Raw genomic sequence first — 13122 nt, forward strand, 5'->3', positions numbered from 1 at the left:
AAAGACCCTGGCAAATTTCCTTTCAATAGTCAATTCAGTCAACTACCAAAATAAAGGATTACTCAATCAAGTTTGCATTACAAGAATTTGTACAACACAAATTAACTCTAGCAATTATAAAAAACCATTCTCAGATATACAAACACTCATAACTGATAGGACCCCCTCAACTCCTGGTAATTTCCATTACTTTTACTGCCAATACCAGGACTAGGTCCCAGGTCGACATTTACCATATTTTTCTTTGTTTGCAGAAATCCACATTGTATTGCATGGTCCCATAAACAGTTCTTAGTGCAAGTAACAATACTTTACACAAGTCCAGTCACTGAGAAAGTCAGTTGGTACAGAGCAAAAGTAACATACTGTGAGGATCTTTCATGGACCTGATAATGGCAGGAAAGAAACTGTCCTCTCATCCTGTAGTGCACAAACTCACATTCATGAATCTTCTTCCCCAACAGAGGAACTATGAAGAGTGTGGCCGGGATGAGACAAGTCTTTTAATATGTTGGCTGCTTTCCCATGGCAGTGAGAGTTATAGATGGAGTTGATGAAGGGGAGGGCAATGTGTGTGATGGAGTAAGCTGCATTCATAACTCTCTGCAGTTTCCTGCAGTCATGGGCAGAGCAGTTGCCAGCAGTTTAAAGAGGTTCCTTCCTTCGAGTGACCAAGAAGTCGTCACTTGTGTGTTCTTCACCCATAGAGCCCCTTACAAATCCACCACAGTGGACACCGTCCTGCAGGGTTGTCTCCTCTGCTTCTCATTCTTAAATTGGGAGGAGGGTGGGTGGTAGTCTCCCCGTTACTGATGCCCTGCGCCAGTCCTCTGCTTCCCCAGAGCCTGTAACCCCTCAAGGCCACTCCTAAATTTAGGCTCCACCATCTTGAGCACAGACCCCACAATTACAGGATTTTAAATAAACCTCCGTCAGCTCCTTTAACAGCTTCAAACACCCTGAGTCGTTGGCAATAGTACTATACTGGGCAATAGAACCCTGCAGAGGAGAGCTGTGACTTCACTCCCCGTAGGTCCACTCAGCAGCAGCCATGGAGGGGGTGCCATCACAAATCCTCGTTGATTGCAGCCTGATGGGTAGGAAGTCATGGACTAGTTGAAGAGGTGGATGGTGAGGCCGTCATGGAATTTGGAGATGAGTTCATTTGGTACTGTTGTGTGGAAGGTGGCTTTATAGTCTATGATTGTTAATCTGACATAGGTGTCTTTGTTCAACTGTGGTTTATTTTCTGGTCCACCAGGAAAAGAATACTGTGCTTCCTTGAATTCGAATGAGCAGAGCAAAATGTGGCAAAGTTCCACACTCCCAAATCCAATGACAAAAGGTTAGGGCGGTACGCTTGGCATAGCAGTTAGCTCCATGCTTTTACACCACCAGCAATCGGGACCAGGATTTGAATCCCACACTGTCGGTAAGGAGTTTGTGTCTTCTCTCCTTGTCTGTGTGGGCTTCCTCTGGGGGCTCTGGTTTCCTTCCACCATTCAAACCGTTAATTAGGCAGCATGGATTCATTGGCCAAAAAGGCCCATTACCATCCTATATATCCAATTTTTTTTTTAATTAAACAATGGAAATTTATGGAACTATCCAAAATATGTCAGAAGAGGTAACAATCACCTGAAGAAGCTAGATCTGACTGGCCATAGCCATGGTTGCCCAAGGATTATGCTTCACCAATTTCATTGTGGGGCTTACTTTTTTTTGTAGAAGGGAGAGATAGGACATGATATCAAGATATATTTCAGAAATATTTACTATCACCATACACAGACATTCTCATAGGCACCCAGTGTCTGTGGCTGGACATGCACGCCATCATGGCGATAAAGCAAAACTGGAGAGAATAGGAAGCAATGATACATCTCTCCAAGCAGGAGGCCAACGAGCCATCAGCTCCCACAATAATTTCATGTGCACCTCCACCCAGTTACCACTGCAGATCAGATTACCAGAGTAAACCTGCAGAAAGAGACTAACCCTGATGTATCCCCCGGAAGTATCCTGCAAGCCGATGCAAATCAACTGGGAGGTGTATTGAGACACCTTTGACCTCTCCCTGCTACAAGCAAAACTGCCCACTTACATTAGAAGAAAGAACTTTATAACACAGTCCTTTCAGCCCACAATGTTGTATTCTTGAACTCAATCCTCCAGCATACCACAAGCCCTCTTAACTACCCTATCAGCAACCTATGGCTTTGGACTCCAAGGTCCCTCTGTTCCTTCACATTTAAAAATCCTGCCATTAACCATGAACTCTGTCTTCAAATTTAACCCTTTAAAATGCATCACTGCACACTTATTCAGACTGAATTTCATCTGCCACTTTTCTACCCAACTCTGCATCCTGTCTTTTCCTGTTTTATACTACAAGAACCTTCAATGCTATGATCACACCTCCAACCATGTCATCTGCCATTATCATCCCATACTGAAGAAAAAGGTGATGGTCCTAAATGTATACCACCCAGTGGCATTACATTTACTATTTCAAAGTACTTCAAGAGGCTGGTTATGGCTCACATTAATTCCATCATATCAGCTGCCTTGACCCACTTCAATTCACTTTCCATGGCAACAGGTGATCTTACTTCTTTCCATTCAGCTCTGGAATATCTGAATAACACCTACATCAACGACAAATTATTGACTCATCCCCAAACTCATACATTTCTCTTGTGCTCCCCTCTACATGTAGATTCATGACTTCCTGTCATGCAGAGTAAAATCAATGAGGATTAGTGACAGCACTTCCTCCACAATAACACGCAATACCCATAACCCCGCAAGTTTGCACACTCCGTTGCCTACTATACTCTCTGTAAACCAACGACTGTGTGGCGAAACACTGACCCAACTCCACCTATCAATTCCCAGACGACACCACTGTTGTAGGCTGGGTCTCAAATATCAATGACTTGGGATATACAAGGGACAACAATCTATCCCTCAATATCAACATGGCGAAACAGCTGGTCATGGTCTTCTGGAAAAGAGGTTCACTCCCCTGCCCACATCAGCAGCGATTAGGTGGCACTGAAACTGCTTTACTTTCTTAGGTGCAAACATTTCTAATGACCTATTCTGGTCCAACCACACTGATGCAATGGCCAAGAAAGCACATCGGCACCTCTATTTCCTCAGAAATCTGAGTAAATTTGGTATGTCATCACCATCCCTTTACAACGTCTACAGACGCATCATGAACAGTATCCTGTCAGGATACATCCCAGAGTAATATGGGAACTGCTTCATCTAAGACTGCATGAAATTGCAGAGAATTTTGAATACAGCTCAGACCATCACACAATCATCCCTCCATCGACTATCTAAATTTCCTTGCATTGGAAAAATAGCCAGCATAATGGAAGACTCACTCCACCATCTCCTCCCTCACCAGCCACTTTTTTCTTATTCCTCATGTGGGGAGGATTCACAAGTGCCAGATTCAAGGGCAGCTTCATTCTACTGATCATCAGACTCCTGAGAGAACCTCACATTAGTAAAATATTGTTGCCTTTACTCTGTTTAAACCAATTTTGCATTCTGCACTGTTTTTTAATGGCTATACTATATATTGGCTGACCACCTGGATTACACACAAACCCAACAACTTCATTATATTCCTGTACATGTGACAAATATGAATTTTATAGATTATGCATTTGGGAAATAACAAGAAGTAATGCAGTTGAAAATCTAATATAATTTATTCTGGAAGTGATAAGAGTATTTTCTCACTTAATTTTCATTTTTCTACTGAACTTACTGAGGAATGAGATGAGATGTTATGAAGCCTGAAGAAAAATCGCACATACATCTCACGGAAAACTTTGTACAGTTTGGATGGTTCGTGGTAGAGAAAACAGAGAGGAGCAACTGCATATAAACACAAAATCAATACACTAAAATTACCAGTACAAAGTGCCACACTACAGATCAGAAATAAAAACTTGGTCCAATAAAGATTGGTTCTCAACAATCTTTATCTATGCCCCAAACCAGATGAGGAAAACCAAATTAGTAATAATAAAAAATAGTGGGCTAGAACATCCATCTTAGGTGCAATCATCGTTCCATATTCAAACTGTGCTAACTTCCAAATTATGCCATAGTTTGAACTTTTATTCATTCGTTTATATAAAGTTATAACCATGTTTCTCTATAAATTTCTTTTGAACATTGAAATTGTACCCACCTCTCCCACTTCTTCTGGCAGCCCATTCCATATTCCCCCAACACCCTCTGATTTACAATGTCACCAAGATATTTTTTTTAAAATTTTGTATCAATTCAGCAAATTTGTTTTAGCCTCAGAATTCAGTTTTCTTTTTGCACAACCTCCATGGAGTACAAGAAGTGTTGTGAATAAGTTGAGTCAAATGACGAACATACTAAACAAATTGAATTTAAGGTCAGAGAAAGGTATTAATGACAGAGAAGGAATGAGAGTTAAATTAGATATTAAATCAAAAATGAAAAAGGTGCATTTTAAAGGGCAAGAAATGACAAGCCAAAAAAAAACTTTTTAAAAAAGTCTAAGAATCAAAGGATTGAGAACCCACAGTTCCATTTTTTATGTTAAATTAGGGCTATAAAATAGGCCTTTACCATGGTTGAAATAATTTTACCCAATACGAATTCCTGTCATTGCAGGAAAGCAACTTTATAACATATAAACATGTAGCTCATAGAAAAAAACACCCATTTTTAAGACAAAGCTGAATTCAGCAAATTGCTAAGAATTACAAATTACATAAATAACAGCAGGCATTGTGAACTTGCAATTCTCTTATCAGTAGTTTATTGGAAATTATTATGGCATCAAAGCTGACATTTTCAGGTCAAATTTTATACTGTTGCATAGATTCAATTTTTTTAAAAACACAATCCAGTTCCTCATATCACAAATTAAAGCCTTCAGTTAACATACTGAGCTGATCTCTGTTGGAAAATACAAAAGATGCTGCACTTTTTATCCTCATTCTCAACCCCTCTGCAACCTCCAAAGTCATCAACAAAATTCTCCAGCAAAGCCTTTCCTTAAATGTCAGCCAGAACAGGACAAACACTTCTTGATTTTCACTCTCAGAACAGAAGAGTAGACCAGGAAACAAGCTCTTTAGGCCCACTATGTCGATCATGATGCTAAATTAAACACATCCCTCAGTCTGCATGAGGTCCATGACCTTTCATTTACTGCATATTCAGAATCAGAATTTGTGTCACAAAATACATTTATGGGCCTATCTGCTTCCACCATCCCCACCAGTCATCATCCTCTGCAGTTGGAAAAATTCTTGAAGCTATCATTGAGGAAGAAAGACCACACATCTGGATAAAAACTGTTCCATCAGGCAGACACAATATGGATTCAGGAAGGGGAAGTTGTATTTGAAAATTTTACTGGAGTTCCTTGAAGATATAATGAATGAACTGAACGGAGGGCAACCAGGCAGATTTCCAGAAGGCTTACAAAAAGATGCCAAACAAAAGACTTTCAGAGAATAAGAATGCTTGGAATTGGGGTAAAGTATTAGCATGGATAGAGGTTAGGGTTAGCCAATAGAAGGCAAAGAGTTGGGATAAATAGATATTTATCTGGCTGATAATCAGTAGTAAGTGCCACAGAGGTTAGTACTGAGCCCACAATGTACAATGACAATTTGGTGGCAGGAGAGAGCGTCATATAAAATTTGTTTATGATGCCAAATCAAAGGGTAAACCATTTCATGCTGAGGATGTAGAGCCTGCAGAGATAATAGGTTAAGTGAGTGGGCAAGGATTTGGCAGATGAAATACAATTCTAGTTCATGGGAAGTCATCAACTTAGGAAAGAAAAATAGACAAGATTATTATTTGAATAGTGAGGGATTACAGCATGCGATTGTGCAGAGGGATTTGGGACTGCTTGTGCATGAATGGCAAAAGGTTGGTTTGCAGGTGCAACAAGTAATCAAAGCAGCAAATGGATTGTTGGCCTTCACTGCTATTGAACTTAAAAATAGGGAGGGTCTGCTGCAACTGTACAGGGTACTGGTGGGGCTGCATCTGTAGTACTGCATACTGCCTTGATTCTATTTAAGATATACTGCCTTTGAAGGCAGTCACCAGATTGATTCCAGAGATGACAGAGAGAACTCATAAGAAGAGAGTGAGTCAACTGGGATTCTACTCACTAGAATTCAGAAGAATGAGAAGATCTTGGAGAAATATATAAAATTATGAAAGGGATAGATAAGATAGAGGAAGGACACTAGTTTCCACTAGTAGATGAGACAAGAACATGGCCTCAATATTTGAGTAGATTTAGGTCAGAGTTGACAACTGCTTTTCTCAGAGTAATGAATCTGTAAAATTCTCTGCCTAAGAAAACAGAAGAGGCTGACATAACAAACATATTTTGGACATTAGTAAATTTTTGCATGGTTGGGGAATTAAGGGTAGGGTTAGCTAAGTGGACCCAAGTCCACAGCCTGATCAAACATAATCTTAAATGTATGGCGGAGAAGGTTCAGCGAGCCTCCGGCTGCTATTTCTCATGTTCTTATTGTTTATTCTGATGACAAAACTTTCTACGCCAATGCTTGCAAGATGTCTCCCATTTACCCTGCCTCTCTTTTAGCTAACAAAGCTCTCAAGTACATATCCTCGATTTATGGACTTATGCTCTCACCTTGGGAAAACAGGATAGGATTCTCCTTTTCCTCCCCACTAGGTTTCACATTCTTTGATTATCCTCCATAATTACTAAAACCTTCAATAGGATTCAACCATGCCTTCCATTCCCTCCCAGCATTCCCAACAGATTTTCCCTTTGCTACTCCTTGGTTCACTCTTCTATTTCACCAGTGACATACCTTAACCATATAACTGTTTACGGCGTGGAAACAGGCCACGTCGGCCCTTCAAGTCCACGCCGGTTCCCTTCTTACAATACTTTCCTATAAAACCAACAGCTACCCTTGCACAATATACAAACATGGAGAGATAATATTAAGTCACTCTACAAAAAGTACCAACTATAAAATAGCGGAATTCCTATTAAAATTACAAAATTAAAAGTTAAGAGAAGCAGAATCCAAATACAAGCTGTGAAAAAGACTGAATTATAGATGGTGTGGACTGCAAGTAATTAGTGATTCACCAAACTGACTTTTTATTTAATATTTAAGAGGTACAATTTTACTCACCATACATTGCAAATCCATGGAATGGAACTACTCCTATACAGGAAAAGAATATTCAATTTATTATTACAAACTATGGATTTTTATTTTATGATAATCTCTTTGGTGATTAAATTACTGAGTACATTGACACCCAAATTAAAACTAATTAATGCCAAAGAAATTATTAAATGAACAATGTGAAGCATCAAAATATACCTTAAACCAACAGGTTAATAGTCATGAATTTAAATGCTGAATTTCTTAATACGAATACACAAAAAAAATTCAAGTGGGGCAAAAAGTAAATAAATCCAAAACCTGCCATCTTGATCTGTTAGCAGCACATCTGCTAATTAAGGAAGCCCTTCCACCACACTTACCATTTGGAGGGTATACAACAGCATAATCTTCTAATGCAAGTTTTCCTATATATATAAAAAAAATCACAAATGCCAGATGTGAACAGAAAATGCATTTTAGTGCAATTTAATGCATTTTTAAAAAAAAGCTAACATTCTTATTTGCAAATGGCTTATGCAACAAGTCAATGTTAAACCTTTTTCTGACACAAACATTTCACCAAGCCTGCAGCAGACCCTTATTATAATTGAGTTTAATTTTTTAAATGTACTGTTATAGTATTCTAAACCAAATATAAAAAAAGTTTGGAAAGTGAGAGATTACCTTTTGAAATAATTTCCTTCATTTACACTATGATATAAACTGGAGTAGAAGATTTTCAGTAGAAAACAATGACCAGATTTTCTTACCTTTGATATATGACTTTGGAGGTGAAGCACTGCTGTAGTTGAAATGGTCAAGAACTAGGGCATCTCGAGAAAAGCATAGCAGCACCTAGGAATACAATATAAAAGCACGCAGTCCCTAATTGTTATACTAGGCTACATGAATTAGAAGCAAAAATCAAATTGCTGGAGGAACGTAATTGATCAATTACAATCTGTGGAGTCAAAGGGATAGTTGATGTTTTGAGTCATTCAGCCCTTCGAGCCTGCTGCACTATTTCAATGATCAATGCTGATGACATGACTTCAGTACCCCATTTCTTCTTTTTCTCCATTCCTCAATACTTTTAACTAATAGAGCCAAATCAAACTCCTTTTTGAAGATGTCTAATGGCCTGGCCTCAACTTTTTGTTACAGGGAGTTCCACAAGTTCACAACTTACCCCTTTTCCTTTAACTGTGACTGCTTGTTCTGAACTTTCTCAACTTCAGGAATATTCTTCCTGCATCTACTCTGTCTTATCCTGTAAGAATTTTATGTTTAAAAATTTTAATTAATTTATTTCAATTTTGACATGCAGCATGACAAAAGGCCATTTCAGCACACAAGCCAGTGCCACTTAATTATACCCGATTGATCTTCAACCCCTGCTACATTTTTTTTTGAATGGTAGGAGGAAACCTGAGCCCCAAGGGAAAGCCCATGCAGACACGGGGAGAAAATACAAACTAATTAGACAACGCAGGATTCGAACCCTTGTCCCGATCGCTGGTGCCAAGCTAAGCTAGCCATGCCACCCCAATGTTGCAATGTTACTGAATATTGAAATGAGATAATTTCTCATTCTTCTAAACTCCAATGAGGACAATCCTAGCCTAGACAGTCTTCTTTCATATATCAATCCACTATCTTAGGAATCAGTCTGGTGAACCTTCGCTATACCACCTTAACAGCAAGAAGATCTTTCCTTTAATTAGCTGACCAAAATGCCACACCATTCTCCAACTGTGGGCTCACCAAGGTTGAAGGGAAGATGGAGCCAGATGAAGGAGGGGAAGTTTAGAGATAATGGAAGGAAGCAGATGAGAAAAAAGCCAATGGAGAAAAGTTGGGAACAGGGAAGGTTCCACTACCACCTTCAAGTTTTTGTATTCCTACTCCCCACATCGATTCCCCATCTTCACCCACTACTAACCTGTCTTATCCTTTTTACACAGGCTATTTTCCCCTCTATGCTGACCTTCTTCAAACAATCACTCTTCTGATGCAGGGTCCTGACCGGAAACATTGACTATGTCTTTGCCTCACAGATCCTGCTTTACCTTCTGAATTCTCCCAGCATTTGTTTTAGCTTCAGACTCCAACATCTGCAGTCTCTCCTCATAAATTACAAATTGCTTACATTTGAAAGATTTTCATCCTAAACATAAATGTTATCCCTAATTAATTAATTTTAACTACAAATTCTGTGGGGTTAAAAAAGATACAGAAGTTAGGCTGAATATCCAAATCCTTGCAAATAAATCTGCAGATGTGATCAATTTGAGGCCATTTGACAGATCGTGCAACTGAATGGCATAGATTTATTTTGTGCCAGTTATATGTCACTTTATTGTCAAAACCTTTCCTTAAATCAAACAATTTATCATTTGTGATACACAAAAGTGCTGGAAAAACTCAGGTCATCAGCAATCATGGGAAGCAAAATGCAATAAAGGTTTCAGGCCTGAGCCCTTCATCAGAAAAACAGGTAGTTGCCTGTGTGACAGATTATAGAAATGTTTTTGGGAGATAAATTTGGGCAATTTTTTCACATACAAACACTTTAAAACAGATCTTATTTAAAAACTGGAGCTCTGCTCATGGTAGACAGGCCAGCTCCAAAAGCCTTTGCAAAAGCTTTGAAGAGTACCCAAGAGACTTCACTAATGGATTGTTGTTTACAAAAAAGCAACAGATGAAAGAGATCGGAGGAGTTTGGAGCTGCAAGCTCTCTAAAATGCAGTTTGTGTTCTAAGAGGGTCATGTGGTTTTGCAAGCAGAGAAAGAGAAACAGGCTTTTTTTCTGTGTTGTGAGAGAGAATTCAGTTCTGCAGTTTTACCGTCAGTAGCAGCAGCTGGGACTGGGACTGGAACAGGACATGTTAGCAAGCTTATGGAAAAACCCCATTTGGAAGACAGGTTGTGAATGCTTAGTTCAGCCTGGTCAAAGCCCTTGTGGTTCATTCAAGAGGAGAGAGGACTGGCTGCCTAATTTTTCCACTTGAAATAAGAGAAACAAAAGCAAACTCCGTGGTGACGTGATGGGGCAAGTTTCTTTGGCAAGACACTGAAGTGGCTGGTTACAAAGAATAAGCTGTGGGTGTCCAGTGAACAACAAATCTCTCTCCGAAAACGGACAAAAACCTTCCTCAGCGGTAACCTTTCAAGTACCAAAGCCCTGGTGAACCCAATAAATGTTAAATTCTGTGCACAGTACAAGAATTGCCTGCAACCAGTAAACTTGGAGGAAATGAGAAGTGCGATTGAACTGTTAATCAAAGAACCTTTCTGAACTTACACACACATTACATACACGTGCGCTTAGAATTAGAAGGGGGTTAAGTTAATAGTAACAAGTTAAAGATTGATCCTGTTTTCATGTTTAAAGATAATGAAAAGCAACTTTTGTTTAAGTAACCATTTGTCTTGGTGAATATCTATTGCTGCTGGGTTTTGGGGTCCTCTTGGCTTGTAACACCCGAATAAAAACTTTGGGGAAGGGAGGAGAGAAGAGGAGGGAGGGAAAGGAGGAGAATAGGCTAATAGGAAAGAGTGTAGAAAAGAAAGTGGAAAGTGATAGGGGAAAGAGAACAACAGAGGGGAGCTCTTTGATAGAGAAAGGTGTGAGGAGCCAGCTTAAAAATATCCAATTATTTGCAAAGGAATTTTAAAATTATACAAATCAATGAAAGATGCAATATTATAGCACTGTATTTTCCATTTGGAAGCCTTTAATATATTGGGCTGCTTTTAAGTTAATAACCAGTTCTCACTGGTCAATGTTAAATTCTGTCCATCCTTTATCATGACTTTGAGTTAAATATTGGATATGTAAATAAATATAAATACAAAATTAAATAAATACATTCAATTAAAGCACCATTTCCAGCAAGATTCTTCATGATACTATCCTTTGCTACAAAATGTTTCTTCATAGCATTCTAAAACATGATGTCACCGCGAAAACTCAAGGATCACCATGGGCAGTGTGCAATCCACTGACACGACTATATACGGTTAAGCACTACTGACCAAAGATAAGTTTCTCGGCAATCTAACTAATGTAAAATTAAATATTTAGGCAATGTTGATGCTCTGGCCCACACTATATAAACAATTACTTTTTGTTTCCACCAGGTTAGGAGTTTGGTAAAGAGCTTACTCCCAAGCTAAAGAACTGCCAAATCCAAACAGTATTAACAGCTGGCTGACCAGAATCTGAACTGCTGTTCTCTAACCAAACTGGTTACAGCAGGCTTAATACAGTAAAGTTTTACATCTCAACAGTAAAAATATCATGGACATAAGTTCGTAAAATAAACAATGGAAATAAGAATTCTTTAATTTTACAAGCATAGCTACTTCATATGATTTATCAGAATTTTTTTAACTAACCTGATACAAATAATCTTCAAATACAAAGTAGTAATCATCATTGCTGGCTGTTAGCTTCACATCCTAGCATTTAAAAAATAAGGGAATTTCATCAGAAAGTAATAAAATGTCAACATTTATTTTCCATTAATAACATTTTTAAAAGAAAGCAAATATGAAATAAAAAATTGGGTCAACTTTTAACATGCCCAGTAGTTAAATGGAATGCCTCTGTTGAGAAAGACATCATTTTCCCATATCCAGTATCAAACATTCAAAGTGGGAAAAGTGAAATCAGATAATTATTTCCCTACAGCACAGTACGTGCCCTTTGTCCCTTCATGTTATGCCAACCTAATTATTCATACCAAAAAAAGTATTAAGCCCTTTCTACCTCATATCCCTTTATTTTTCTTTCCGTACATATGCCTGTCTAAGAGTCTCTTAAATGTCCCTAATGTTTCGGCCACCACCATCCCCGGCAAGGCATCCCAGGCACCCACAACTTTATGTAAAAAAAAACATACCCCTGATGTCTCCCCTCAACTTTCCTCCCTTCACTTTGTTGAGATGTCCCCTTGCTATTCCTGCCCTGGGAAAAAGGCTGCAGGTTGTCCACCTTATCTATGCCTCTCAAAATCTTGTAGACCTCAAGTCTCCTTTCATCCTTCTATGCTCCAAAGAGAAAAGTCCCAGCTCTGCTAAACTTGCCTCACAAGACTTATTTCACAATCCAGGCAGTATCCTGATAAATTTCCTGTGCACCCTCTCCATAGCTTCCACATCCTTTCTATAATGAGGTGACAAGAATCGAACACAATACTTCAAGTGTGCATAGTTGTAACATGACAACTCCTGAACACAATCCCCCTATTAATGAAGTCCAACATCCCATTGGCCGTCTTAACTATCTTATCAACCTGTGTGACAACCTTGAGAGATGTATAGGTTTGAACCCCTAACCTCTGTTCCTCCAGATTGTTAGGTATCCGACCATCAACCACCCTTCTGCTTTGACCTCACACTTTTCCAGATTGAACTCCTTCTGTCATTTTTCCACCCAACTCTGCATCCTGTCTATATCCTTTTGTAAACTAAGACAACCTTCAGCAGTATCCACAACTCCCCCAACTTTCATATCATCCGCAAACCTACTGACCCACCCTTCCGTTTGTTCATCTAGATCATTTTAAAAAAAAACATCACAGAGCAGGGGCCCTAGAACAGATCCTTGTGGAACTCCACAAGTCATTGACTTCCAGGCCCAATACTTCCCGACCACTACTACACTCTATAGATGCAAGCCATTTTTTAAATCCTCACACCCAAGGATCTGTGGATCCCATGCCTCATGACTTTCTAAATGAATCTCTCATGGGGAATCTTGTCAAATGCCTTAATAAAATCCACGTAGACCACATCTACAGCCCGATCTTCATAATTTCTTTTGTTATCCTCAAAAAAAACAATTAGGCTTCTGAAGCATGATCTTTCCTTCAAATATTGTGCTTTAACTTCAACTGAAGTAGTGTTCACTGTTTTTGGT

General features: G+C 39.0%; 1 protein-coding gene across 10 annotated transcripts in view; it reads right to left on the reverse strand.

Annotated features, from left to right (window-relative positions):
* The window catches only part of tbc1d19 (TBC1 domain family, member 19), a 114374-nt gene that overhangs the window by 16119 nt on the left and 85133 nt on the right, over window positions 1-13122 (reverse strand). For 9 of the 10 annotated variants that reach the window (XM_069925007.1, XM_069925013.1, XM_069925010.1 and 6 more), the window contains 5 exons: window positions 11598-11660; window positions 7964-8048; window positions 7574-7618; window positions 7215-7247; window positions 3791-3900 (listed from right to left, as the gene is read on the reverse strand). In XM_069925007.1, coding sequence (XP_069781108.1) covers window positions 3791-3900; window positions 7215-7247; window positions 7574-7618; window positions 7964-8048; window positions 11598-11660 — 336 coding nt within the window. The remainder of the gene's footprint in view (window positions 1-3790; window positions 3901-7214; window positions 7248-7573; window positions 7619-7963; window positions 8049-11597; window positions 11661-13122) is intronic. The other variant, XM_069925005.1, reaches the window with a different exon arrangement.

The sequence above is a fragment of the Narcine bancroftii genome, chromosome 3 (genome assembly GCF_036971445.1).
Source record: "Narcine bancroftii isolate sNarBan1 chromosome 3, sNarBan1.hap1, whole genome shotgun sequence".
Lineage (NCBI taxonomy): Eukaryota > Metazoa > Chordata > Chondrichthyes > Torpediniformes > Narcinidae > Narcine > Narcine bancroftii.